General features: G+C 39.9%; 2 protein-coding genes, 1 long non-coding RNA gene and 1 pseudogene across 3 annotated transcripts; 3 read left to right on the top strand and 1 right to left on the bottom strand.

Annotated features, from left to right (window-relative positions):
- The first annotated feature begins 77 nt into the window (after window positions 1-77).
- LOC115759699 (D-amino-acid oxidase) lies at window positions 78-1,613 on the top strand. Its single transcript, XM_030700698.1, has 4 exons — window positions 78-306; window positions 366-578; window positions 636-932; window positions 992-1,613. Exons 1-4 carry the CDS (start codon window positions 104-106, stop codon window positions 1,302-1,304), a joined length of 1,026 nt encoding a protein of 341 aa, XP_030556558.1. The 5' UTR covers window positions 78-103; the 3' UTR covers window positions 1,305-1,613.
- A 255-nt stretch (window positions 1,614-1,868) lies between these two features.
- Window positions 1,869-3,013, bottom strand: LOC115759700. Its single transcript, XM_030700699.1, has 3 exons — window positions 2,817-3,013; window positions 2,531-2,755; window positions 1,869-2,456 (listed from the first exon to the last, which is right to left on the bottom strand). Exons 1-3 carry the CDS (start codon window positions 2,894-2,896, stop codon window positions 1,949-1,951), a joined length of 813 nt encoding a protein of 270 aa, XP_030556559.1. The 5' UTR covers window positions 2,897-3,013; the 3' UTR covers window positions 1,869-1,948.
- Window positions 3,014-7,493: 4,480 nt separating this feature from the next.
- On the top strand, window positions 7,494-8,948 carry LOC115759707. Its single transcript, XR_004017541.1, has 3 exons — window positions 7,494-7,668; window positions 7,748-8,354; window positions 8,422-8,948. It is a non-coding gene; the product is annotated as an uncharacterized LOC115759707 (long non-coding RNA).
- Window positions 8,949-21,745: 12,797 nt separating this feature from the next.
- Window positions 21,746-22,259, top strand: LOC115759703 (annotated as a pseudogene).
- Window positions 22,260-27,818: the final 5,559 nt, after the last annotated feature.

Genomic DNA, 27,818 nt, shown 5'->3' with positions numbered 1-27,818 from the left:
GCTTATCAATTGATTAATATGCGTGCGAATATAAAGCTGATTAGAGTCCATCCGATGCACACCCCTACTCAGTATAGTTTGGCGGTTCATCGCGGACGGAATCATGATGAAAGTAGCTGTTATCGGGGCGGGTGTGAACGGTGTGGCGAGTGCACTCAAAATCTTGGAGTATTATCAGGAGGAAAATAAACTGAATGTGCAGGTTAGCATAATATCGGAAGAATTTACGCCCAATACGACGGGCGATGGCTCGGCAGGACTTTGGGGGCCCTTCCTGTTGAGTGGCACAGAGAAGTCCAAGATCTAGTAGGTGTTACAACAGAAGTTCACCTTTGAATCCATTAAAGATCTAGTTGTTCCAACAGCCAATGGTCCAAGAGCATGCACAACTTTCTGGAGAAGATATGGCTAAGTGAGGATGCGGGCGAAGCGGGTGTTTGCCTGCTGCCCTGCGTCCGTCTGAGCACGGATCCCAACGTCAGCGTCGAGGATTTCTGGCGCGACATTGTCTACGGCGCAGTGGATCTGTCGCCCGATCAACTAGCTGTTTATAATAAGAACAGAGACGTCAAATTTACGTAAGTAAACGCTTAAACCCTCTGCTTTCGCATACTTAACACTAAATACTCTTACAGTTCGGGCCTCTCCTTTGTTACGTACACCTCGGAGCCGCTCAAGCTGCTGCCCTACCTGACGAAACGCTTTGTGCGCAAGGGTGGACGAGTTGAGCAGCAGAAGGTCACAGATCTGGAGAGTTTTGTCAGAGATTCGCCATACGACGTGATTGTCAACTGCACAGGCCTCGGCTCCAGGCAGCTGCTGAACGATGACAATATGTACGCCGTGCGTGGTCAAGTGAGCCGCATCAAGGCCAACTGGGTGTTCGCCGCCATCCTGGACGAAAGCGACGATGGCAACTACATCATACCCAAGTGAGTCCGTAGTCCAAATGTACCCCAGCTATGCGACTCTACTATGCTTTACCCAACAGCACTGAGTCCGTGGTGCTTGGCGGTACTCACCAGGAAAAGGACTACAACACCAAGGTCTCCGATGTGGATAAGCGATTCATTATCGACGGTTGTCGCCGCCTGATGCCAGGCTTAGTCCACACGCAGCACCTGTTCGACTGGGTTGGCCTGCGTCCGGGTCGAGTCCAGGTGCGCCTCGAATCGGAGAGGCGTGGCCGGAAGCTGCTCATACACAACTACGGACATGGTGGCAGCGGCGTCACCTTGTGCGAGGGCTGTGCCGAAGATGTCCTCAGCCTGTTGCTGGCTGCCAAACTGAACTCCAAGTTGTAGCGATCCCAGCTGCAGATAGGTTAGTGTATTATCAGCAGAAATCAAGTGCCTGTTGCTAATACTATTTGCCTGAGCATGCATTACACACACACAAATCTTTCCATATATAAACAATAAACAATGCTTATCATGTTTGCCTTATCGCAGCTGCGTTTGACGCTGCTTTCATGCCAATCGAACTGGTTCCTAGACGAACTAAGCGCGAAAGAAATGCAGCCCTTAAATTTGAATTTAAAATTAATAATTACAATAATTATATTGCAAACACGTTCTGCACATTGCCCAGAATAAAATATCAGGCTAAACTTATCTAAAAATATTTACATCTCATTTTGAAGATTTATATTTCAGTTTGGGAAAGTTTCCTTCAAGAGATCTAAACAAGAAAGCTTTTGAAAAACTTCCAAATTATGTTTCCTTTATAATAGAATGGAAGATCATGTCTGTCAGGCTTAATGCATATGAATCTGAAGAATTTCCAATATTATGGATTTCGTAAAGCTCTAAAAAGATCATGCGAGAGGCAATTCGGGATAGCATTCTTTCATTTGTTTTACAGCTTATCTTTTAAACAAATTGAATACTCCAAGAAACGAAGATTGTTTTATGATTTCATCTATTCACAAATGGTATATCTATTTGTTTCAGAATTCATTTAGTCGCATCTGCTCCTCCTCTTTCTCCTTTAGCTCTTTTGCCTTTAGAGCTGCGTGGAAGGCCTCAAATCCGGGCCATTCCATATAATGCACTATCGGATCCAGAGGCAGCACATAGAGCAGGGCGTACATTTCATCCAGGTCGCGCAGACAATCGAATGGCCGCTTATTGCCCTCAGCCTTATAAATGGAGTAGATCGATCTGCCTAATTCTGAATACTCGGCCAATTCAGCTTCATACTGGTCCTTGGAGGTCAGTGCAATGAAGCAGACGCGAGGCATGTGCATGTGCTGGGCGACCATGCCGAAGACGTCGAACATGCATATCGCAAAATCCTGGTCTCCATACAAATTATTTGGAAAGCCAATTTCGTGCACCATTAGGCAATCTAAGTTATCCATATTTAGGCTCTTCTTGGTGTCGGCCATAAGCTGTTCCTTCAAGTCAATCAGCTTCTGGAAGTGGCCTTTCGCAACAAATGAGGGCAGAAAAACCCTACAAAGGGATTCGATTAGTTTGTCTAGTAATTGGGCTAATATTTATTTCTTTCTAATTGTTTTTTTTTTTACCAGGAATGCCAAGCCTCCGTCATCCACTCAAGTAGGGCCACGGCTTCAATCCGGGTTTCACTCTCGTTCATCATCATCACGGAGCACTCGTTGCGTAAGATATGCCTACAATAATCCGTATATATACCCTTCATTTCCGCCAACTCGTGCAGACCCAGTCCCTCATATACGATGCTCTGCAGAAATGAATTCTCCCACATAAATTCAATAACGATGCCGTAATGCCTGTATACAATTGGGTTAGGACTCTGTCTTGGATAGTGTATAAGCACTGAAGACTACTTGCTTGAAGTTAATGTCTGTTATGGGCTTGCCCTCCCATTCATCCCATTTGATATCGTATTGCAATGGGCGTACATCATCCATGCTTCTCAACTTTAAATCACTTTTAATTTAGCGTATACACAAAATTTCGTTTAAATACAAAACTATTTACACATATGGGTGTACAATAATTGACAGGTGTAAGCAAAAATATTCAGTTTCTAACGAAAAACAATGTTTGAGTATACCCTGTAATTAAATCGAAAAACATATTTATTCATTATCCGTAGTAACTAGACCACCATATAACTGCCACGCCCATATCAAATCAGCAAAATATAATATAAATAATATAAAAAATGAGTCGTTTTCTCTTAAGATTTTACTACCACTGAGATCGATAGAAGATCAACATGAAAGGTCGGACATGAATACAGTGCAGGTGATGTTGATGAGATATATGAGAAAAGTCTCCCAATTCAAGAAAACCCTAAATATACACAAGGCGGGTAAGTCCTATTTAAAATATACAGAAGCTGCCTTTAATTTTAGCTTAAAACTTTTCTATGAATTTGACTTAAATATAAAACGAATTAGTAGCGCAATGAAGGCAATTATTCAACGGGATGCAAATATAAATGCGAAAAATGGTATTTAATTATCGCTGTAGACCTTAATCCAGACAACTTTCTGACAGCGGTGGGCAACTTTTGCCGTTCAACATTTTGAATAAATTTGCATTTCACTTGAGCTGGTGAGTTGGCTGCCAGCAAGCGCGAGCAGCAGCAGCAATAAAAATAAAAGAAAACAACAATAATAAAAGGCAATTGAAAACTTTTGCATAAGTCGCAACAAGCTAACTTCATTTAACCGAAACGGAAGTTGCTTAACATTCGCTCCCCTAGCCCCCCTCTACACCCCTACCCCCTTTCAGCTCCAACCCCAGCGAAACTGAAGATCTAGGACCAACTCAAGGAGCTGTCTGCCACAGCCTTGCCGCCCATCCTGTCAGCTCCAAGTGGCTCCAAGCCACTCGAAAACCACACGAAGCACTCCCAACGATACGCCCCACGAAATTGAAGTTTAATTTGTTTTTATAAGCGCGATTAACACATGAAATGTGTATTTGGGGCACTGCAATGGGACTCATAAATGTTAGACTAGCATTAAAAATACTAACCAAAGCGGAATATTTCCGGGAATTTAGATAGGTAATTTTTTAAGAGGTAGAGCCATGAAGTATTAAGCGGGCAAAGTATTTTTGTGTAAGATTTTAAATCATTATTTTTCACGTAGAGCTTCAAAATTGAGTTTGAAGCAAATCGGAGGAAATTTAATTGTGGTCAGGAATTAATGCTATATATAAGTATAACAGTATTTAGCTAGAATCTATCTATTTTCTGCTTGGGAAACTTAAAGGTCGACAAGACGAGCGTCAACATTAGAATAGAAAAATTAAAAACTAAAAGCTTGATCAGAATAGAAATATTTCTAATATTATCACAGGCACAATATTCGTATCTAAATTTAACTTAATGGATATACAAATGTTATTTATTTAAAATGAAATAAAGAGTTTCAACCAGTCTCAAATTTAAGACTGTCGTTGAATTGGTAAGACCAAATACCAATACACCATGCTTACCGTCTATTTATTAAAAAACTCAAAGTTTGAGCATAATTTGGTTCGATTTCCACACAGCCCTGGCATAAAAGCTGTATTTTCGCCTAGATAAACCCTGCATTATATACAAATGCATAGCCCACCCTTTTTGTATTCAAGTAGCTGAAAAGCACTTTAATTCGCGGATTATTCGGCATTTAGAAGTAAATAAACAAACAATGCGGTATCTTGTGCTGCAAAGGATAACAAGGGCGGCAAATGGCGGAAGAGCGCGATGTATGGAGATGGAACTTTGGTAAATCGAGATCCTTTGGCGTTTCGCTCAAACATTTCAATAACGCGCTTGTTTTGAATTACTTTGTTCGGCTGCTATTGTTGAACCCTTTGTTTATTTGTTTGGTACGCGACACACAGAGAGAGAGAGAGAGAGAGAGAGAGAGGGAGAGGGGGAGAGAGAGGGAGAGAGAGACAGGCAGCTGCATACACCTTGCGGCTGGCGGCAAGTGCAGCCATTTCCACGTCCACAGACGCATCCCAATTCGGGTCCAGCCAGACAGGCTGCATATGGCACAGCCATTTACAATCAAGAAACGTTTCCTTTTTGCATTTCATTGCGCGTTTTCGATTTTAAATAAAACCACGACAAGCGACGCGGCTGCAAGTCATGGGCGGCAAACAGGGGACGGGTGGGGAGGAGGGGCGTGGTTTGGGGGTAGTTATGCCAGCTTTTGGCTGGCATTGGGAATGCGCAGGTGTCACTGAAAAACAGCCAACGACCGTTAAACGATTTTCGAATGAATTCAAAAATTTGCGATTGTTTTAAGCACAAGTGTGGGCTGGTTCGGGTTGGGTTAGCCCCGGATTTGTGACGATGCCTGTGGCCACATGACGGGGGCAGGTGGAATGTGGCGCGTGTAAAGAATTTGGCGGATTAAATGTTTCCCAAATGAGACGTTTTTATGCCACATCATAAACTGTGACTCACGAGTTTCTAATCCGTTACATCATATAATTCGCAAAACTCCATTAAATTTGCTTATGAAATTTGAAAATTTAACTCGGCAGAAATTACTTGATTTTTCTGAGTAGGAAAATCGGGGATTGCATTCTTTTTTAAAAAACAACTGTTTTATTAAAGATACTCTTACAATGGAAAGAAAATGGGGAAAAGTAAATAGACAAAATAAAGTAAGGAAAATAAAAGTTGAATAATTTGATTCAAATTTATATTTGGAATTTTCCTCTCATAACTTAGAAATAATTTTTCTATTAATTGATTTCATATATTTTTCAGAATTTATATAATATTATATTATATATTTTTGGGTATGCAAATCTTAAAAAGGACGCAAATTATAAAAGAATTCCATAAATAAAATCGAGAATAAAGAAATATGTTTTCAAGCCTAAATAAAATTCAAAAGCCAAATCTAAAAGCTATACGCACAGAGCTCATATTTCAAGCTTTTTTAGTGCTAATATTTAGCTAGAAAATTTGGATATTTTACAAGTTCCTGGTCAAGTTACAATCGGAATGATAGCTATAAGAAATTGTACAGCAAAAAGTTGAAATTGATTGAATTCCTTGAAAACTCTCACGTGACCAAAGGCAAATGTCAAAATTAAATTATTTCTTTACAATATTGAATTTATCAGCAGGCACGAGACAAGATACGTGTTCGGAATAGACATGCCCGCACGGCACGGCCCCCAGCCCAGAGCAGCCCCTCGGCTGGGCTGACACTTTGCCATTAAAAGTGTCGCTTGTATTTAAATATCCAATTGACGGGCTGATATGGCCTGGTCTGGGCATCAGACTCGAGCCTGAGCTAGTCAGGAGGCAGCTGTTGGAAACATTTAAGAATGCGTCGAATGGCGTTTGCTTTGACATTGCCCCAAATTCGGTTATCCCAAGTTCCAGTTGCCAATTGGTTGTGTGTATGTGTGTGTGTGTGTGTGTGTGTGTTGCCCTGTAAATGACACCCGAAGTGCTTTGAATTTTAAAATCCGTCTATGCGCCGGCGGGTGCCAGGTCTATGCGTAAGGTGTTCAAGACGTGTTTCAATTTCTGAATTTTGATGCGTAGCCGGGCGAGGGTGGTTCGCCGCCATGGATATGGTTGCAATTTATCCATTATTATTAACATACCTTTGCAGCGTATTTGTTTTTGGGTATTTATTCAAATTGAGACATTAGACAAATTAAATTTACACCTATTTCATTTGATTGTTATCGCTTGTATACCCACTTAATTATGCCATTCCGCCCAAGGATTCTCGTTTATGTGTCATTTGCATCATTTTTAATGCACATTCACGTTTGCCGTTATTGCGGCCAGCCCAGGCAATTATAGGAAAATGATACATGCCAGGCTAATAAAAGAAAATGAAACCCATGAAGATAAGCATCAACATACTGTTGAGGTCTTCTCAGCTACTGTGCGCAATTCCAGGGCCACGCACGTGACAGTCGTACGCTTCCAAGGAAAACTCAGTTAAGTATTAAGGTAAGAAGCTTTTGAATGCATAATTCCAGGATAAAAGCAAAAAAAGAGTCTCCTGATATCAGATATATAGAAAGACATCTAATCTTCTTCTCATCAAGGCTGCAAATCAAGCTATTGATTTGGGTAGGTTCAAACCCACACCTTGCCTTTAAGTTCGGTTCATGAACCTGGTTTGCGGTTCGTTTTGATTCGTCTCTTTTCCTAAAATTTTCCATTAACTAATGCATATGGTTTTGAGTTCAAATCAAATTATAATAATTAGTTAATATTTCATTTTTACGGCACTGAAGATATCTTTTGAACGACACTTTATCCCTTCTTCAATGTGATTCAGTTTAAGTTTAGACTTAAGTTTTGGTAATGGGATTTGGTTCTGCTCCTCTTTATCCAAATTTATCTTGTTTAATATTTGTTCAAATGATAGATAAAAAGTTGGAATTGAAATCGCCTTGATTCTAAACCCTTGATTCTTAAATCAGGTATATTTTATTTTCTATATTATATTATTTATATATATTTTACATTTTTCCTTTTTTATTTTCTGAAGTCTAATTTATAATCTATTATATTCTAATTCATATATCCAATATCTAATTCTTTCATCATGAAGTACAATAATAATTTACATTTTGCTGATTTAAACATCTGTCTGACAAGGGCAAGTTTTGTAGGGTTTTTCTCCAGCTGGTATAAAAACTGCTGCATAAACAAATTTAACTAAACGAAGAGGCGTATGAAAATGAAGTAAAAATCTTCACAACCAACAATAACGTGCTTAATATCAGAATATTTAAAAGACCACTGACATTTTGACTTTACGTAGAATCAATAGTTGCCTAGATGCATGGTTGGATAATAGAAATGAGCAGAAAGAGTTGCGCTCATTAGTGACACGCGATACTCGAATAAAACGGAAATGGCAAATCAAATACTCAAAGCGAAAAAAGGGCGCTGAGCCAAAGAAGCGCAAATCAGTTACAACTATGGACAGTTATCTCAGCGGGTCATCTCTTCACGAAAGGACAATTATGAGTGGACATGCTAATTTGTGCGTGGAACGGCGAGGACAGCCGGGCCAAAGGGACAGGCACGCGCCAAAGCAGAATACCTCAATATTTGTGGATGGAACGTGATTTGGCGCATTTGCCATGGCAAGAACCGCGCCCAGCAAGCGTCAAGACAGCGCCGCGCCCAGGACAGAACAGCACGGTGAATCCTTTCCCTACACACACACACACACACACACGCACTTGATTAGCCAGCGCTGCTTTGCCTAAAAGTATGCAAAATGTTTTGTTCACGCTGCACAAACAGGCGCTTCAGCTGTGCTCAACTGAACATGGAGGACACGAAGCGTAACCGCTGAGCACGCAAAGGGTTAATTAATTAAATGCGCTTTGTGCTGCGTTGATATATACAAAGATATACAGGTAAATATGCTGCCAACAACCAGACACAGGTAAATCTATATACAACTATGTATATATATGTATCTAGATACGGCCACAATCTGCTGCTGCAGACGGCGACTGACTCCGCCCAGCTTGTGGCCACACCCACATTGCATTCGCCCCGTGCCCCAAACCCTGTGGTTGCCAGCGTCTTTGATGTAAACTTCGTAAAGTCTCAAGAAAATGCCTCGAGCTGTCGTTTTGTAATTTCCAGCCACAATTTTCCGACTTTTGCCCCCACAAAAAATAAGTTGAAAAGCGTTCAGTTTAACGCTTCAATTGCCTTTAACTCGAATAACCGGCAACTCCGTCCTACGCGTAGCCGCACTTGTATCTATTTATAAGGGAATACTCGAAAACTTCGCCCTGGGTGTGTCTGTGTCGTCGCCCAATACGTTTCTCCTATACCCTGTACTCAGAAAATGGTTGAAAAGGACTATCGGTAGTTGTGAAGATGCATCTCTAACTGGCAAAAGTTAACATTCGTGCTAATATTCGACTTGATTAAAGTGAGAGAACATTATTTAAAGTTTCGTCTGTCTGTTAAAGTTAGAAAGCACAGTTATATTCCAGATAAATGTTGTTAAATATAACTTATTTAAGATCCGACTTTATTTAAGCGAATTAAAGGTTTCTTAAGGTTGTTAAAGCTAGAAACCACAGTTATATATTTCTTTAGATATATAGCAGATTTACGATAGATTTGTGTAGAGTTTTTCTCAGTTTTTGATGGAGAGTTCGGTTCTTATATACTGTTCCGATTTGACCTCTGGATTACTGGAATCAATTGGCATATACAAATAAAATTTAAATACAAATTTAAAAGAAACTTGATAAAATTGGAATTCATAAACTCGTATAGGTAACTACTAATTGATACTTGGGGTTACCTCAATGTCTTTGTGAAAATGGAATCGATTCTGAAATCAAAAATTTAAGATATTGGCAAATCTAATATATATTCCCGCTCAGCTAAAGATTTTTAGATGCTATATCTTGTTGGACTTGTGCTTAATTAACTTGGAAGTGGACTCCTTTTTGGAATAGATAGAACGGATACTGTTAGTCCTGCTTGCAGGATATCTGTGCGACTAACCCAACCAGCTGGAGACTTGACGTCAATTCCAGGCACTTGGCTGTTAATTAGAAGCTCATTTTCAATTAATCAAAACGCCAAAAGAAGCGCCAACAACATGCCTTACAACAGTTAACGACATCGCGTGTGCTGCCCTCCAAAATTGTTGCAGAAGATGGGCAGGGGCACGCCCCTGTCGCCCCCTTAGTCGAGCAATGTCAACGCCAATTGATTGCCACAGGACATTAATAATTCAGAAGGATCGTTGAGCGGTTGATTTGAATTGGAGTCGAATGTGGCGCATCTCATTTTATTCGTGTTAGCCGCTCACTGAATAATTCGAGACCCGCTGCGAAAATTGCTCGGGGACCGGCAAGCGGAGCATCATCAACAGCCTATCCACTTGGCATTAACGGCGCTTAGCTGCGGCAGCTGCCACAGGTAGCGCACACCTATAAACATTAACTTGTCAATAAAGGTAATTCATTATGTCGCTCTCGAATGCCTCCGGGGAACGGCTCCGTGGCTAAAGCGAATTGTCTGGCCGTTAAGCCAGAAGCCGCAGTACCGCAGCTAACAGCCTTTGCTCTGCATCCTGTATCCTTACTTGTTTATGTATATGTATCTGTATCTTTTTAGCTGCTGCGCATTTGACATTCCACACTCAACTTTTCGGCTGCCGGCTGCTCCATCGATGAACAATAAAATATTCCTCTGATGGGCGATAAAAAGCTTATTGCTTATCGTTGGCTCTGCTGACAAAAACGCGACGATTTCGTGGAATTTAAGGGATATTCCATTTTGCAGTAGGTGGAACAATTGAAACCCGCTTGTAAGTTTCACTTTTTGAAAAATCAATTTCAATCTCAATTGGGAATTTAATATGATTATTGTTATTATTATTATTTTTATACCGTCAACCCATTAAAAATGGGTAAAAGGGGTATATTTGCGCAAATGTATGTAACAGGCAGAAGGAAACATATATCTCCCCTTAAAGTATATATATTCTTGTTCACCATCAATAGCCAAGTCGATCTAGCCATGGCCGTCTGTCAGTCTGTCTGTCCGTCCGTCTGCCTGTCCGTATGTATGCAGGCAAGGATCCCAGAGCCCATAAGAGCTAGATACTTGAAATTTTGAATGTAGGTCCTGCTACTGCCCGCGCAGTACGAGTTTGTTTCCGATAATCAATAAGTTGAGTCGTTTCCAAGTAATCGATCAAAGTATAAATCGATATCGAAATCCTGTTTGTAATATCTCGGGTGACTAAGGTCTGATTTTGGAATGTTATACCTCATTGTATTCGGACGGATCCCCACTAACATGGCAATCAATTGAATCTAATATCGGGGGCTTACATCAAATTATTTGACAAAAAACCAACTCTTATATGATTTCAAGCTTTTTGATGATGATTTCGGAATATATCGGCCAATTAATATCCGATATTTGAATTTTTACCATTTTCGACTCGTAAGGGTCAGTGCTATCGAATGGCATCAAAAAAATGAAAATCTAAATTTTGACCCAAAGAGACCAAAAAAGCAAGGGGTTACATCAAGTTTTTTTTAAAAATTTGGGGTCGGTTCGAAAATCTAAACTTTTTTGATGATTTTTTTTAAATATCTCGGGTAAATATTGTCTGATTTTGATCGTACGATTTCCTACTCAATCAATTGGCAGTCAAACAAATCGCTGGGCTAATAGCTTGTAAAATCAAAAATTAAAAACTTTTGCCCAAATAATCCCTAACTTCTTTCAAACTCTTTTACTCAATTTTGGTATGCTAGGCAAGCACCTAAAACGAAATGCTAAATGAATAGCAATCCTTTTAGAAATACGATGCCCCTGATATCAATTGCAAATGGCAACGAGTACACAGACAAATATCTACTTACAGAGTATCTTGTATCTGTATCTATAACATGCTTGTCTGTGTGTGTGGACGTGGGCGGCGGTGGCCAATGCGGTGACCAGAGACACGGACATGGACTCGACAGAGCTCCTGCTGTTGCTGCTGCCGGCTGCTACTCGCGTGACACGTCAGATCAATTTTTCGAAATATATTTTCTATGAAATTTATTTGCCTGTCATTAGAGTTTGGCAAAACGTGCTTTGGTCGCATTTGAAAGTGCCCCGCTGGGGGCAATGGCTAAAACAGCAGCCGCAGCCAAAAGCCAACCGGAGTCCGAGTCGGAGCCAATAGGTTTCGGATATGGTCGCAACGCTGTGACAAACCATACGAGAGCGCAAAAGCTGCAACAAACTGTTCGGTTTGGGAGGGGGCGAAAACCAATTTTTCTTTTTGCGTATCTGACGGATACGTGTAGAGCGCGCGCACGTGTGTTTTATGAAAATTGCGTTTCAATTGACAAAAAAGTCGCGAGCCATAAGTTTGAAGCGAAACAGAAAACATAAAATATGGCAATTTATGGCGAAAACTCTTTCCAGCTTTATGTGTGCGCGCCTCAATCTACCCATCATGAATATTACGCTGATGAAATTGTTTTCATTTCGACTCAATTTTCGTGGTTGGCCCAACGCGTGTCGACGGGTGGTCCCCGATTGCGCGTCTCCCGTATCCGGTTGTTGCTCCGGCCCGGCCCGGCCAGGCCAGGCAGTCAGGATATTTATTATTTTATTAGCGGCGTGTGTTCACCCATTCCCCGAATTATCTACGCTGGGTGTGGCGCAATTTTTACGGCCACTCTCTCGCTCTCGCTTAACCCTTTCCGGCTGTCTATTTTGGCCAAAAAGCGACCTGGCCAGGCTGTTATGATAATTAAGTAATGGCTCCGTACACACTCACAGACACATGTCCACTTCCTACACCAGCTCGCTGTGCCGGCCGCTTGTCCTTAAGTGCTGCCCACTCGAGCGTCACTCTTCATGCGAACGGGATTCACATTCATGGACATGGAACTGGGCCTGCCTACGGCTTGCAAAGTCCTTCCTAAGGTCCTTCCGCCTGTCTGTCTGCCTGTTTGCTTGCCTGTCTGTCTGTTGGTTTGTTTGTTTGTTTGCTTCTCGTGTTGGTTTTCGAATTGAGTTAGCACTGTTTTTGTTGTTGTTATTGGCATGAATAATTACTGGAAAAATCGTAACTCTGTTGCACATGCATAATACATGTCGTCGGTCAACACATGCCCACATCCAATAAAATAGTTCAAGGCATAAAAATAGTATATTATGTAAGTGTTCCTTAAGCAGTTCTGTTAAACGATATTTTCATAGATCCTGGTCAAGCAATAATCAATCCTTAAGATACTGCTACTAAAAGTATATTCAATCTGAACTGTATAAGTGGCCCAGCAAGAACAACGAATATGCGTGATCGAATCCCCGGAAGGACACAGAAGACAGTACTATTGGTATATTACCTATATACCATGCTATAATATTAATATGATAATTATTACACAAGGAAGCAGAGTTTTTGTATAGCTACTTAAATATTCTCCCGGCCTTGTCAACACGAACCTTAGATTTCAAACACATTTTCGAATCTTTAAGTTGTTGGAATTTGCAAGCGTCACGCAACAAATTCAGGCCTTTTTAAACTAAGCAGCTTTATCATGAGGCTACATTTTTGACAAGAAGATACGATGTTGCCTTGCTTTAAGTATTGAACAGTATGATTAAAGTATTGGCAATTTTTAGACAGTTGTTGTGCTCTGACAATCGGAAAGAAGCAAGTAAATTACTTAAATAGAAATCAAATGTATTTTCTAGTCAAAACAGACGCATCTGTTATTTACGGCAATTGAAATTCAAAGCTAACCAAAGATAATATGCTTAAAAGTTTCCATTTGGGTGCAATAAACTAGAGAATTGTGTTTCAGTTTTTATCTCGAATAGTATATTAGCATTTCCTGTCCTATGATATCGTTCATTGTGCGAGTAGTTGAATGGGTTGCCTACCAAACGATTTGTTAAAAGATTTCATTTATGGTTTTATGCTCACATGCCACTTAACAACTACCAACAATCGCAGATAAAGAGCGAAGAACCAAAACAGGCCCGATAAAACGGGCCCCAAAAATCAATTGGAATCAGCTCGTCAGGTGACAATTTTAGTCATGGACTCTGAACTGTTTCGATTGGAGGCAATTCGTTGAGGTTAGCTGAATGGTCGCCTGTTATCTGCATAGCTTAACAGTTATCGTAAGCTAGCTCGGGTTTTATCATCATATCTGAACGTGAAGCGTTTACTTTCGTTTTGTTTTGTTTTTTATTTTTTGTGGGGGGCAAAAGTTCAGTGCGCGGCACGGAGCCCACAAAAGGCCTTCCTAATTGCGCACTAAATTAGCTGCAAGAAAAAAAAAAACACAACAAAAAATAAAAATTATAATATGAAACCAGCCCAATGAATGAAACGAAACATGAAATGTGCCGCCAATCAAAAAGGCGCACATTAAAATTACCCACAAAATTGCCGAAAAAGAAATGAATTGAACAAATGAATAAATAAATGGGCTCTGCTCAACTGGTTGACTGCGTTTACAAGTCACTTTAACTGCTGCTGCTACTGCTACTGCTGCTCCTACTGCTACTGCTGTCTTTGGGCCCGCCTCTTGTGTCAAAACTGCGGCTGCTGATTTCAATTTCGAGCAGACGAAGCAAAACAATTGAAATCCCACTCAATAAGAATTATGACCAAAATACGCTAAATATCTCAAATAAATTGATCAGCTGAGCTCCTTGTAGAAGTGGGCTGTATAAACAATTATGCCTTGCGGATATATATTTCTTACTTGGATTCTAAGATATGTATTGGAAGTAATATAGTAGGCTTATACCCTAGATCCGGTAGAGTTATAGTTTATCTTACTAGCAAGGTGCCCCGATATTAACTATTTACATGCTGCAATGAGTTCACATGAAACGCTTGAATCTAAGATAAAAACTGAGCTAATAGAATGAAAAAGCTCAAAAAACGTTGCTCTTAACTCTAACCTCAAACTAGAGTCAAGTATCGAAGCTCCATGTAACGATTTTGATACAGCTCGCTTATCAATATTTCGGTACATGCATTGCTTGAATCTAATATTCAATTATAGTATGCACAGACGAGGAATATTTAACTTTTAGCTTGCCTAAGCCCCGCCCCGCCAATTAAATAATTAAAACAGAAAACATTTGTTTTTATATTTAATGGATCCGATTGTAAGCTCCGAAACAATATATTTAAGACTGCGTTTTCCAATGTTTTTGACGAAGCGGAAGACGCATTAGCTCTGCGTAAACGGAGCAGTTATCGGCCTACGTGCTTATTCGAGGGCATATATATGTGCATGTTCAGGTATAGGAAAAGTTTGAAGAAGGTTCGTTTGTTCCCAAACAGGTGACCCTAGTCTGCTCCAAATAGCACGGGCTTAGCTAAGACAATACCTTATCAAGAAAGTCTTCAACTCTCAAGCACGCCTCGTTTTATGGAATTTCGGATGCGGATTGGCTTTGGTTTCAATGCCGACCTCATCATCCGTATTGACGTTCAATGGCACCCACACCCAACCAGCCTCGTTTCGTGGGGACTGTTCCGAGTTGTTATTGAGAACACATTCGGGGGCTGGCTGGCTGGCTGGCTGGCTGACTGGCTGGCGATCAATTTAAATTAAGCCGAAGATTTTGTTTTAATTAAAAATCTTCAAATACGCTTAATGACAATTAATTGGTCAACATCATCGACTCTCGATCGCCAGGGGACTAGGCGGACTCTCCTAGCTTTCCATTTTCACAATTTACACTCTGGAGATTGCAGCGTCATTCCGGCTGATCGAGGATCGTTCCGAGTGCCAGATGGCCACCAGTCACGCAACCGCCATAAAGCGAACCACACGCTCGGCGCGACTCGGGCTGGCTGCATGAGGTTATTGTGGGCATGCCGGGAGGCTCATTTCAAAACGTTTCATTTCAATTGAAACAAATCAAACTGAAAAGTGACGAGATACACCCACGCAACGCCTTCGATTGTGTTTCGTCTCATCGAGCCGATTCAATGATACAATATATGAAAATCACTCGATCTATCAATGTGTAGAATTAACGATTGCTTCTGGCGAATCTTTCAGCACAGGAAATTCTGGAATGTAGTTGATAAAATAGGTGTAGAAAGAGTCAAGTCTGGCTAAAATATTTCCTTTCAAGTTATTTTAAACTAAGCTTCCTTCAACTTTATAAGTGAATAAGATAATGTAGAGAATGCATTTTCTTTTAGATCTAGTCAATTATTTCAAGAATTAACATTTGTTTGTTTTCCCTTTTCAGCTATATTTTTCTCCAACATTTTTCTGTCAAATTAATAAATAGCTGCTGAACAAAGTTCTGCATTTCGTAGCTTCAACAAGGAATTTAATTGACCTATTATGACACATATGCGTAGCTTGATTAAATTCCAGATGATATGCCGTACGGTAATAGGGAAATGGTATATCCCAAAGGTATTTCCAAGTAGGGTAAACATTACTAACCTCGTTACTTAACCACAACAGCTTATTATAAAGTTTACGACTTGGAAGCATACAACCAGCCAAAGGACAAGCCAATTGGGCGTGAATTCAAATGATGGTCTGCAAAATGACGTTAATAACTAGTTAGGGTAAGCCTGTAAGTGGGAGGGAGAGTGGGAGGGGAAGGAGGGGAGAGAAAGTGGGGGCAGTTGAACTAAATAATCTGTGAACTTTACAATGAAACAACACAGTAGAAACTGAGCTCGTGGCCAGCTGACGACCCAGTCCCCAAAGGCAACACAACTGATGGACGACTGATGACATAATATGCAAATAATGAAAACACATACACAGGTAAAAACACACACACACATACACGCACACACATGTGGTGCTGCACTATATAGTTTTTAGCTTGATTTCTTCAGGGAATTTCTCTGCATGCCAGCTGACAAAATGAACGACTATAACACTTAGAGAAGTGTGCGTGTGTGTGTGTGTGCTGTGTGTGTATTTACCTGTGCAGCTCGTTTATCTTTTGGAACTCGGACTTGGTAATTTAGTTAATTACTTTAACATGTAACTGGCACCGTTCTGAAAGGTGCGGAGCTTCCTTCTAATCGCCGCCTCTGACAGCTGAATATGTCAGCGGGTTGCGTATTAGGTGCCAGCTCTTTTTTGCATTCGCTGTAATTTAAATAATTACCCCTTCCGTTTAACCCAGTTTCGCATGGCACCCCTCCCGCCTCCCCCGGGGTGCTGCTCAATTTGTTGCATTTGGTCGTCCATTAGCCCGCATTGTCTTCAGTCACAGTTGTGGCACGCAGAATGAGAGTGTGGCGCGGTTGCGTGCCTCATTGCCCCCGCAGCCAACCCTCTACCCTTGCCTACCCTGGCCCAGGCATTGTTATTATTTTGTCACATGTGAACTGAGGCGTAAGCGAAGCGATTACAAAAGGGTGCCCAGCAGCAGCAGCAGCAGAGGCAGCGGGCGGGGCAGTAGCCAGGACTCGCGGCATGGCTTGCTTTCCAGGATGCGGCATCAATCGGCTCTGTTTGCATACATATGTAGCTGAAATGCTGCTTGCGGCGCTGATTGTTCCTTTTGTTGAGCCGCCGCTGAAATCGAGACTTACCCTTTGATCCCATCGCTAATATACGCCTACCCAGCCATCGACCCAATTGTGTGTTGGCTGATCGAACATTATCCCATAATTATAGGGCTTCCGTATGTTGTGGGCATTTGGCTTTTGGGCGCACGTGCGCCTGCCTCGCCGCCCCCCGCACACAATATTTATGCAACAATTTAACCGCAAAATTTATTCATGATTTTCAAAATTGTTTTCAAGCCGAGAACCCTTTTCCGTTCTTCGGAACAGCGTCATATGTCGTTTATGTTGTGGCCAATTTTCAGATTAGCCGATTTATATTTACATTAAACGGTTTCAATGCCGAGCAAGTGAATTTTCGCTGTGGAAATTGGAGAGCGAAATGCTTAACGACAATGTAATAAAAATCCAATAAAAGAACGTATTCTTTTTAAGATCTTAATAGCCATCAGTTGATCAGAAATATTGTTGTACATACTTTCAAAACAAAACAAAAAAATATGAAATATCTGAATATATATATATATTCAAAAACTATAAAATATATCTTTAATATATATTGTATATTATATTATACCTCGTATTACCCTTTCTTCATAGAAGAGCTTATAACGCTCGCAGAATATTAACCGTTTTACCCGGGCATGGTGTTTTTCTTTAAATTGTATACATCGGATTCTTACACATTTCCTAAAGTGTACAAATTGTGATTTTCCCGATCCACCGTGAATATTCACTGGAAGATGTGGAAGTTTAACACATCCAAGTAAACGAAGCTTAAATGTGATATACCTGTTGCGGGAAACCGAATGTATGCTATATATACTATAAATATATATAAATTTCTCCAAGGCAAGAATACTTTTAAATAAGGTCTAATAGACCTAAGCCCCACTATAACTAGGTTTAATTCGAATCGTTTTAAATAACAATTGTAAAAACAAATATACTTTATTCTGATCAGATAGATATACTTCATTCAGTCTGAAATGCATCTGTCAGTGCGTCACATTATTTGTCTCAAATTATGATACCCTCTGCCGCTCCGAATGACTCCGCAAGTTGTGTATTGTGCTCTCAATTGGCATCGAGATATTACTGTTTGCTCGGAAATACGATAAAATGCTTGAAAAAATAAAACAGTTAAGAACAATTAAAAATTTGAAATCATGCAAAAGTTCGAAAATGTCAAACTTCGAAGCGTGAGAAATATTTTTGCAGTGAATCAAAACCAGAGAAGGAGAAGATATTTTTACAATTAAAAATGCGGTTAAAGTTGGAATTGTGGGAAGCAGCAAGCGGAAAATACACTGAAAAAATAGACTCCAAGAAATTTATAAGATAAAATAACTATTTACAATTATTTAGCATTGAAGTATGTTTGAGTTCTGAGTATCCTTTAGATATTCTTGAGGAATATCTAAAGAAAACTTAAAAATATTGAAACAACAAATATTAACAACATTTTCGGATAAAGCTAAAGTACAATGTTGGCTGGTTGCAGATACAAAATGAATCCTGGAAAAAGCACAGAATTTCAATTCTTGACCAGAAGTATCTTAGGAAGCAAAGTATCTATCAGATACATATTATTGCGGGATATCCAAAGAAACGCAAACATTCTTCGTTCTTTAAAAAGTCCGCAATATTCTTGCATAGAGCTAAAGATACAACACCGTCCGGTTGCAGATACAAAATCAAGACTGAAAAAATACAAACAAGTTCACAACTCGACTTGGCTGCTTTTGGTTTGGCAGTGTAAAAACCACAAATCGTTTCAGACATGCGATTTTTTTTGCACTCTATCAATTGCGAAGACTCCAAAGAGGCACAGCAACGGCTCGGTCCGGTCCGGAACGCAATGTATCCGTTGGATACGCTGTGGGCGCGATATGGCCATGTCACCCTTTTCATTAGGCTCCATTAACAGTGTTGGGGGATTAATTGAATTTAATTGATTTGCCAAAGCAGGCTAAATTGGCCACACTGTCTAGATTCCAAGCGAGGCGCTGCAACAGATACAGCCACAGATACAGATACAAATGTATCCATGAGATACATTACAGCAACACAGCTCGACTTGACTCGACTCGATGCTGTCTACCGATAGCTGAAGCTGGAAATGGCCGTTCGCTTCGGCTCGCCTGCTGGCTGGTTGGCTGGTTGGCTGGCTGGCTGGGATAAATTAATGAGAGTACATGGAATGGATTCTACTTTGGGCGACATTGTCTCGGAATCATTCGATCATCTAACAGTGCTTGCAAATACATTTGAGTACAAATGAACTTTTATATACTTATATGTATTACGGACCTATCATATGACATCATCAGCCGCATTTGTGCGGGTCTTTGGGTTCTGCCTGTGGCTCGTTTAATTGCATGATGAGCCGCCGCTCACAGCTTGAGATCTCTGCACCCATGTATGGGTGTGAATTTCTCTCTGTCCGTGTCCCTAATGATTGGCCCCAACGGGGGCGGCTGCTGTGGGCGTGGGATCTAGAGCTTCCACTGCAACTGGCGACTTTTCAACTAACCGACTGACACTTTTGACAATGGAACTGCTTAATTACATAGATTACCATCATCGCAGTCGTTGTTGTTGTTGTATCTGCATTGGACAATTATGCGCTATGCCCAACTGGTTCTAAATATAGCTGCAAATTAACAAATGGGGAGCTGCCTCTAACTAATTAGCTTCAACTGAGAACTGTGCTCTGATCAAGAATGCGAAAACCGACTGACGAGATAATGTCTGTTTTTTTTATATTGAGCAGGAAGTTGTCTAACGAATGTTCCAAATCAAGCAGAGTTTACTAGACAATTCCAAGATTTCGAATATATATATATCTAAATTAAATGATTGATGATATACATATATATAAATTAAATTTGTTGATGATTCCTTCTATTCATATTAACAACCTTTAGAATTAGTGTGCGGGTATCATATTTTGTTTAAGTACATGTTAAGCTTGAAGGAAACATAAGAAAACGGATAAGTACGGAGAAAATGTTGAACAATTCGGGAGATATGTATTGATATGATATGCTATGATATGTATGATACAGCTTTAAGATTGAAATATAAAACACATTCAATGCGAGTTAACAATCTTTCGAAGAGACTTTTCAAGCTAGCTAAAAAATGCACAATTAAAAAACTATTTCATTTCTTTTTGTAGATTCCAGTTGCTTGGCTTATCTAGAAATGATTCCCCATAAACATTATCATTGTATTGGGGACTTATGTCGGTAAACAATAGTTGAAATAATCACTTAAGTACAATAACAAATGTGTTTCCAATGTTCCTTCATTATACATATACACATGTATTTGTATGCATATATAAAACTTCTTTTGATTGTATTCCATTTATTTATTTACTGAAAAAGTGCAGCGCAATGTTGACATTTAAATCAGGTACTCAATTATTTAAAACGAGACAGCGGCCAAAATGTATTACGAAAGTTGCCCTTGTTCGTTAACTAAATAACACACACATACACATTGCCTTTATATATGTGTGTGTGTATAGATATATGTATGCGTGTGTAGCGTGCAAATATTTTTGTTCGTTTTGTATTTGTTTTACCTTGATTTAAACAATTCGCTGGCTCCGCCCCGAACATGGCACTGGCACTGGAATTTTTCGGATATGGCTGCTCTGCTTTAGCTCAGGCACACACACACACGTGAATCAGGGCCTGGTGTGTTCGGCACACGGGGGCAGCGGGTCGACGGGTTCGATGCCCCACCAATGCGAGGTGAGACGAAGCGCAGAGCTCCTCCCACTTGGCGCTGGGGCGACCCAATCACAGCACTGCGGGCACTGCGCATGGTAGGGTCTGCGATTGCGCCTCTGTTTTCACAGATAACAAATCTTAATCGGCGCAATGGTTGCTCTTATCTGGTTGCCCAGTGGAAAATCAATCGATTCAATCGAATTCGTTTGTTCGGTAATTAGCTTTTGGACAACATTTGTTTTTGCTTCTGTAGTTGTGTGTTTTTGTTGTTCCAGTCGCTTGGCGTTTTTATTTTTGTTAAATCTCTCACTGCGTCGGCAAATTGTGCGGTTAGAAAAACAATGTGCACCTTATAAATACATTCTGCAACTAACACGCTTGTATTTCAATCAAAATCATGCTTGTTTGACAAAATGGCTAAAAAACAAGCTACGAATTGCCAAAAAGAAATACGCGTTGGCGTAAATCAATATTGTAGACTTTTGGCCTGCATTTTTATTTAATTTCAATGGTAAACCAATTCATAAACCAGCTTAGTTAAAAGAAATATATTTATATATATATATATTAATATAAGATTAAGATTTTTCTTCAAGTTTTGATCCTCACGAATTTAGTTATATATTTTTTTAAAGTCGATCGGATGGAAAACACAGAAAAAAAATTGGAAAATACACGTATTTTCCCATAATTCTCTGCAAATATCAGTTGAAGATCGAAAATTGAACTTTCACTTATACCTAAACCATTTTCACCCGGGAATATGTGGATTTTGCGAAAAGTGGAAGACAATTGAATTGTAAAAAGGTTTAATTTCCCGCTAATTCTCAACAGTTCACGCTTGTTAGCTCACTCAAGTTGACTTACATATATATAGATTCCGCATTTTCACTGACAGCCTACGCACCGAATAAACTGTTAGATATAGTAGGCCACATTTGTTACCAATAAGGAGCTTTGGAGCATTTATTGTTGAGTAACTTTTGTGCTTACTGCCATTTCCTTATGTAAATTAAGGGGTTCAAACAGTGTATTCCAAAATATTTTCTGCTCAGCAAACCTTTGCGATGAAAATAAAGAAGATTTACAAACAGGGCAAGATCGTCATAGTTCTCACTGGACGTTACGCTGGCCGGAGCCGGAGCAAGCCGGAGAATAAACCCTTGGGTTATGCGCTCGTCGCGGGCATCGACGGATGCACGCGCAAGTTGACCAGGATGATGGGCAAGAACTGTTTGAAGAAGAGATCCAAGGTCAAGACCTTTCTGAAGAGACTGAAATACACACATCTGATGCCCACACGCTACACGGCGAAGGATGTCAGCTTCGAGCAGCTGGTGGCCAGGGATCTGATGGATCCCGCTCTGCGCAAGATGTGTCGGTTTCAGTCCCGCGTAAGGTTCGAGTCGCTGTACAAGGAGGGCAAGAATAAGTGGTTCTTCCAGGATGTGCGCTGCTAAGCGGCATCCTCTATGAAAGATTTGATTTGAAATAAAGGCTTCTCTTTTAAATTTTGGGTTTCCGGAAAGGGAATAATGCTAAACTGGGCTATCTATATAAAATAGATATATCTATTTCGCAGCCTCAGCGAAGCAACTAGATATTCGTCTATATTTTCCATATTATACAAATATTTACCATGCAGTAAGTAGTCGGGTCGCTCTCGTCAAGTTCTCTGATTAATCCGCTGGTTAAATAATGGACGAGTACTCGTATATCTGGTCTTTTATCTCCTGGTAAAGGTGGTGGCAGCAAACAAGCCCGACCATAAAAATAATTATAACTTATCAATAAATGTGGAGAGAAGGTAACCCGGCTCGAAATTCGTAGACTTTATGTCGCCATCGCAACGTCAGATATATAGGCATCCAGACTTGTTTACAGACATTTGCCGCAGTTACATGTCGTAAATTATACAAATATCAATCAACAAAGCTTCAGGGCAGTTGCCCTTTCTGATTGCCGTCTATATTATGATATAAATGATTGTCGTATGTATTTTATTAGATGTAAATACATATACCTGAACATTGTGGGATATAGTCTCAACAAAGTTTAGAGTTGATCCAAATGATTCACGTATGTTTCACAATAATTTGTGAATTTCATGTGAAAGGATTCACGGTTTGTATTGAGATAGTTCACGAATATTTCACAATATTTTGCGGATTTCGGGTTTGATCACATTTCTTAAATAATACGATTTCGCAGAGATTTAGACCAAAGTTTAAGATTTAAGTATATAAACTATGTCTCACAATATTTTCGCGTGAAAGGAGTCACGACTCTTCGTAGAGCTGTTGATCAGCGACTTTCACGCTCGTAGCTTCCAGTGTGAAGCCGGGAAATCGAAAATAGTCAATAATTACAATACAAATTGCTGTTTGTGTAAATCGGGCCATAAATAATTACGTGGCATGGCTATGGCAGCGAGTGTGGAGCTAGAGGGCACCCCCATACGGCCGGGGTTTTTGTGGTGGCTATAAAACCGGAGTTTTATTTCAATCTGCCGCCTCTGGGCGTTCTATATGGGCCTATCAGCCGCACAGAGTCAGCCCAGTCAGCCCGCAATCGATCTGTGGCCCACCATTGCCGTCGATTAGATAAGGGCACAAACACCACGCACCACCAGTATGGACAACAACAGGAGGCTCGACCCGCCGAACTCAGCCGAACCGCAGCTAACTGCAGTTAAGGTGGAAGTTGGAGGCGTAATAGGTCTCTATCATCAAGTAAGCGTCCCGTTTATGAATCCAGATCCACACACGAACAGTCACACACACATCTATCGATCTATAAAGAGGCACTAAATCAACAACAACAGCAATGCCGCGTCCAACTGGAGTCAGAGCTATAAATAATTTATTTATAGCTTCGGTGGTGGAATATTGCCACCACACAGAGGTAATACACGCAACCAGCACCAGCACCAGCAACAACACCTCATCATGCCCGATACCCGATACCCAATGCACGCCTAGAGACGGATACGGACACGGGGCAATCAGTACAACGTTTTGCTGATTGCCGATCCGACGATCCGACGATCCGCTGAGTCGCTCTGCTTTAGTGGCCCGTGGTTCTTTATACCCTGGAAACAAAAGACACAAAATGGCTATTATGATTTTGTGCAAGTGTATTTAACAAGCGGGGGGAGCTTCCCCAACTCTATAAAGTCTATATATGTATATATAGTACTAATAGCAGAATCGATCTGGCCGCGTCCGTTTGTTTGTCTTTCTAGGACCTACTATGTTTCAAATGATCGATATCTCATTCCGCTCCAATGAAATCGATAAGTATTGATTTTTATATTGGGTTTGATCAGCATATCTCGGAGCTGATTTAGGGCGAAACTTCTTGTAGAGTACTTAAAGATTCAGAATCCCACCACCATCTTTAGGGAGATATAGTCTTGAACTTTTAAACTTACACATATTTGGATGCCATATTAGTTCCCAGAAAATTTCATAAAGATCGGACCATTCACACCGAAGTTATCCAAGAGCACACTTATACTGTGAGGCTAAGCAATGGAGAAACTCGGTAGAAAGCGAGTGTATATATATATATATATATATAGAAAGAAACAAGACGCTGGAAATAGGGTATTGCCTAGTCGGGCATGCATACTTACTTGCTGTGGTTGAGGTTTCTCTGGCACCGAAAATTGCTTTGATAACCGATTGTGTGCCCTGATAACTGATAGCCATGTTATTATTAAGGGCTATTAAAATTCTGATTGAAAATTCATGTCAAAAATATATTTTACTGCAGTTGTAAAACTTCATTTGAGTCTTTACAACTCACAATCGAACCGTTTCTGTTCACCTACATAAATGCACTGAGCCCAGCCAATGGAAGGCATTTCTTGAGATGGCTTCATATGCGACCTCACATTACATTATTCCTTAAGTGAAATATCTACACCGTGAAGGATACAGATTTCGTGCTGATAACGTGGCGTATGCGTAATATATATTCTCTACAGCTACTTTATTGCCGCGTTGCGTCATCTTGTTGCGAATAATTGCTGAGCAATGGATCCCCTATATCATTGACAATCGCATAAGCTTGTCATAAGTTGGCTATAATCAGCTGTTCAAGCTGCACTCTTGGTATTATCTTACAATTTCTACTATCTGTGAACTTAGATAACTCGATCAGATCCAATATATTTTCTTAGACCACAATAATATACTGTCCCAACCTGCGTTCAGATATTTTCAATAATGCTATGCATGATAATATCAATGATAAATAATGACTCAAAAGATTGAAATATTAAAATTGTAACTTGTATGCAATCTGAAAGAATTGAACATTTTTGAACTGGTTTACAATAGAACAGTTCAAGGAGACATAAAGTCATAAAAGTATTTTTATATATATAGATATAATACATGAAATTTTAAATAATGTCCCATAGTTGGATATAAATATAACAATCCCAGTTTCCTTTGTAAAAAGAAAGAGTCGGAATACTTGGCCCGTCTTTCATTAACAAATATCTTGGAAAAGCGCGAGGCAAAGGTGGATATCATCGTGACTTAATTGACGGAACTACAACTGCGATAGGTGAACTATTCTAACTATATACTATTCCGATATTTAATGTTAACTTGATCCGTATGTGACATCCGTATAGACAGTACGTCTCTTACAAACTGCATGCTCAATTTAATATCTGAGATAGACAATAGACTATTTATTTCTGCCTATTGTTAGCTTAGGCATAATAGAACCATCTCCCTTACTTTACTTTTATTTTGGATTTAAAGAAAAATATGCCTAAGTTCGGATTTCGCGTAGGTTTTTATTGCCCGGCAACTTCATTGTCTTTAAAGTATAGCATATGGAATAGTATATGACAGTTTTTAAAAAAAGAGAAGCGAAATCGACGAAAAGTTTCAGATTCTTAAGTTTCTTAACATTCCACAAATTAGTTCACTTGTGATGCCGCATTTAATGTGGGAACAAATGCAAAGGGCAGACCGCAAGAAAGTCAGAGATTTGTAGGGAAATGGTAGGGAAAATAGATGCACGTCTTGCTCTAGTCTCTGAACAGCTTTATGCACAGACGAGAAGCTTTTCGAGCATCATAAATAATAAATTTTGACAAGCATCTAATTTTTAAAAACTCATGCATTTAATTGCGACATTAAAAGCCCGACGAAGCAACACTTAATAAAATAAAAAACGCTCCCCAAAAATGTAGAAGACCTCGAGACGTCTGTGAGTTTGGGGGCCAGAGTTGGGCAAAGCTGGGCATCGTGAGCATGTGTTTGGCTGGGTCCCCTCCCAAATTATGACAAATATTTACAAACACAGCGGGCTAATGCTCCCATTTCAACATGCATATAAATAAGTGTTATGAGCACCCGTTCCCGCCAACTTTGCGTCACAGATTTTTCGCTGATCCCAGAGCCGGCTCTTCCGCTTGAAGCCACAAACAACATACTGTATTACATATTTGTGTCAGCTGGGATCGGGCGCCATCTGCAACACATGGCAACGATTTCAAGAATTACACACTAAATTTAGCCTGCGACTGCTCTGTGTCCCAGCAAGTGGCTCTTCGAGCCGTGCTCCGTCATCCGAGTCACAGCAGCCCATTGCATCGACTACCCAGTCGCTGAAGACTCAATTAGACAATCTCAAATCTGGCTGACATGCAACAGACTGACGCGATTCACTTTAAATGCGTTGGCTCAAATTAATTTGGCGACATTTCTTAACAAAATTTTATCAAAATTTAAGGATTCTTTAAAATATTAAGCAAATTAATACTCTGTAACAGCTTTACTCAGTTTTGCTTATAAATAAAATCATTATTGTTAGCATGGTATTCCTAAAGCTATAAATTAATGACTTTCAGCAAGAGCAAGTGGATTTTTGGAGGGGGTCCCTTTGGAAAATGTAATAGTTTCAGCTTTGAAAGTGAGTTAAAATAATTTGAAATGGATATATTTCTACATTTTGTATAACTTTAGCCACAATAGCGTCGAGAATAGTTGCATTCATTCGGACATCTAGCTGAACAGTACACGAAACGAATATACCCGCTTTCAATTTGTGAACAGACTACGACAATTTTTAATAGTCTGGCAACTCTATCAACTCTATATAGGCTTCTTTACCTTCGACGCAGATTATCAAAAAAAGATCAAGACGAAAGCTTACAACTTGAATGACTGTGCTTAAATACACTTTTGCGACCTTAAAACATTCATTTTGGTTCACGGTTCAAACCCACTCGCTGCCTTGGGATTCGGTTCGTAAAGTTGGTTTTCATATACTTTGATAATTCGTATGAAATACTTATATATTTTTTAATTTATAACTGTCCGTTCTACTGAAAATATTGCATTATGTAAATATTTGCATACGGAAATTAAGAGCTAGATTTTATTTTTAGTCTAGGTTCGAACCGGTTTGGTTCAAAACCGGCTTGCAGCCTTAGTGCATAAGACTCGAGTCAGCATCTTTCTCGCCTTATCTTTCTCTCTATAAATATCTTGCTTTCCTTTTCTGACTTCTTAAGAAAATATACTACTAATACGATCATTTTAACTGGAAAAACGATTGTACAGCATATGATGCTAAATAATTACAATAAAAGTAAAAGGAATTGAGTTTAATTCGATTTCCCAGCCCCTATTACAGCCACTCATTGATTCTATTATAATTGAGCGCTCTTTAAATTTAATTATGATAATAATTGATTTTCAAGCATAAATACATAGGAATATTACATGAAAATGCTTCGGCAATTATAAAAAGAAAACAGCTTGCTTCGATGTTTGCCAAATCCAAATGATTTTCTTCTTCAGTTGGCTTTTCCTTGCCTCACTCTATTTGCTCTGACAGGCAGCTGCCATTGGCTCTTTGGCTTTTAACAATTCAAAGCACTGGCGATCGATTTGCTGGCAACTACGCTTGAATTGGACTGTTGAGCTGTAAGGGATTGCCAAGTGGCAAGTCAAAGTCGCAAAGTTATTGGGTTGGTGAGCGGTAGAGGGGGTGAATGAATTGTGAATGAGGGCACTTGAGTGAGGTGC

Source organism: Drosophila novamexicana, unplaced genomic scaffold, assembly GCF_003285875.2.
Source record: "Drosophila novamexicana strain 15010-1031.04,08,12 unplaced genomic scaffold, DnovRS2.1 tig00000387-arrow-pilon, whole genome shotgun sequence".
In the NCBI taxonomy this organism is placed as follows: Eukaryota; Metazoa; Arthropoda; class Insecta; order Diptera; family Drosophilidae; genus Drosophila; species Drosophila novamexicana.
The sequence above is the reverse complement of the archived record's forward strand: the minus strand, read 5'-3'. Positions and strand labels throughout refer to the sequence as shown.

Excerpts from the sequence above, each read along its gene's own strand:
- LOC115759699 (XM_030700698.1), top strand. The coding sequence starts at position 104 with ATGATGAAAGTAGCTGTTATCGGGGCGGGTGTGAACGGTGTGGCGAGT. Across the intron at positions 307-365 it reads ACAGAGAAGTCCAAGATCTA|CCAATGGTCCAAGAGCATGC; the intron begins GTAGGTGTTACA and ends TTGTTCCAACAG. Across the intron at positions 579-635 it reads AACAGAGACGTCAAATTTAC|TTCGGGCCTCTCCTTTGTTA; the intron begins GTAAGTAAACGC and ends ATACTCTTACAG.
- LOC115759700 (XM_030700699.1), bottom strand. The coding sequence starts at position 2,896 with ATGGATGATGTACGCCCATTGCAATACGATATCAAATGGGATGAATGG. Across the intron at positions 2,756-2,816 it reads ATAACAGACATTAACTTCAA|GCATTACGGCATCGTTATTG; the intron begins GCAAGTAGTCTT and ends AATTGTATACAG. Across the intron at positions 2,457-2,530 it reads ACGGAGGCTTGGCATTCCTG|GGTTTTTCTGCCCTCATTTG; the intron begins GTAAAAAAAAAA and ends ATCCCTTTGTAG.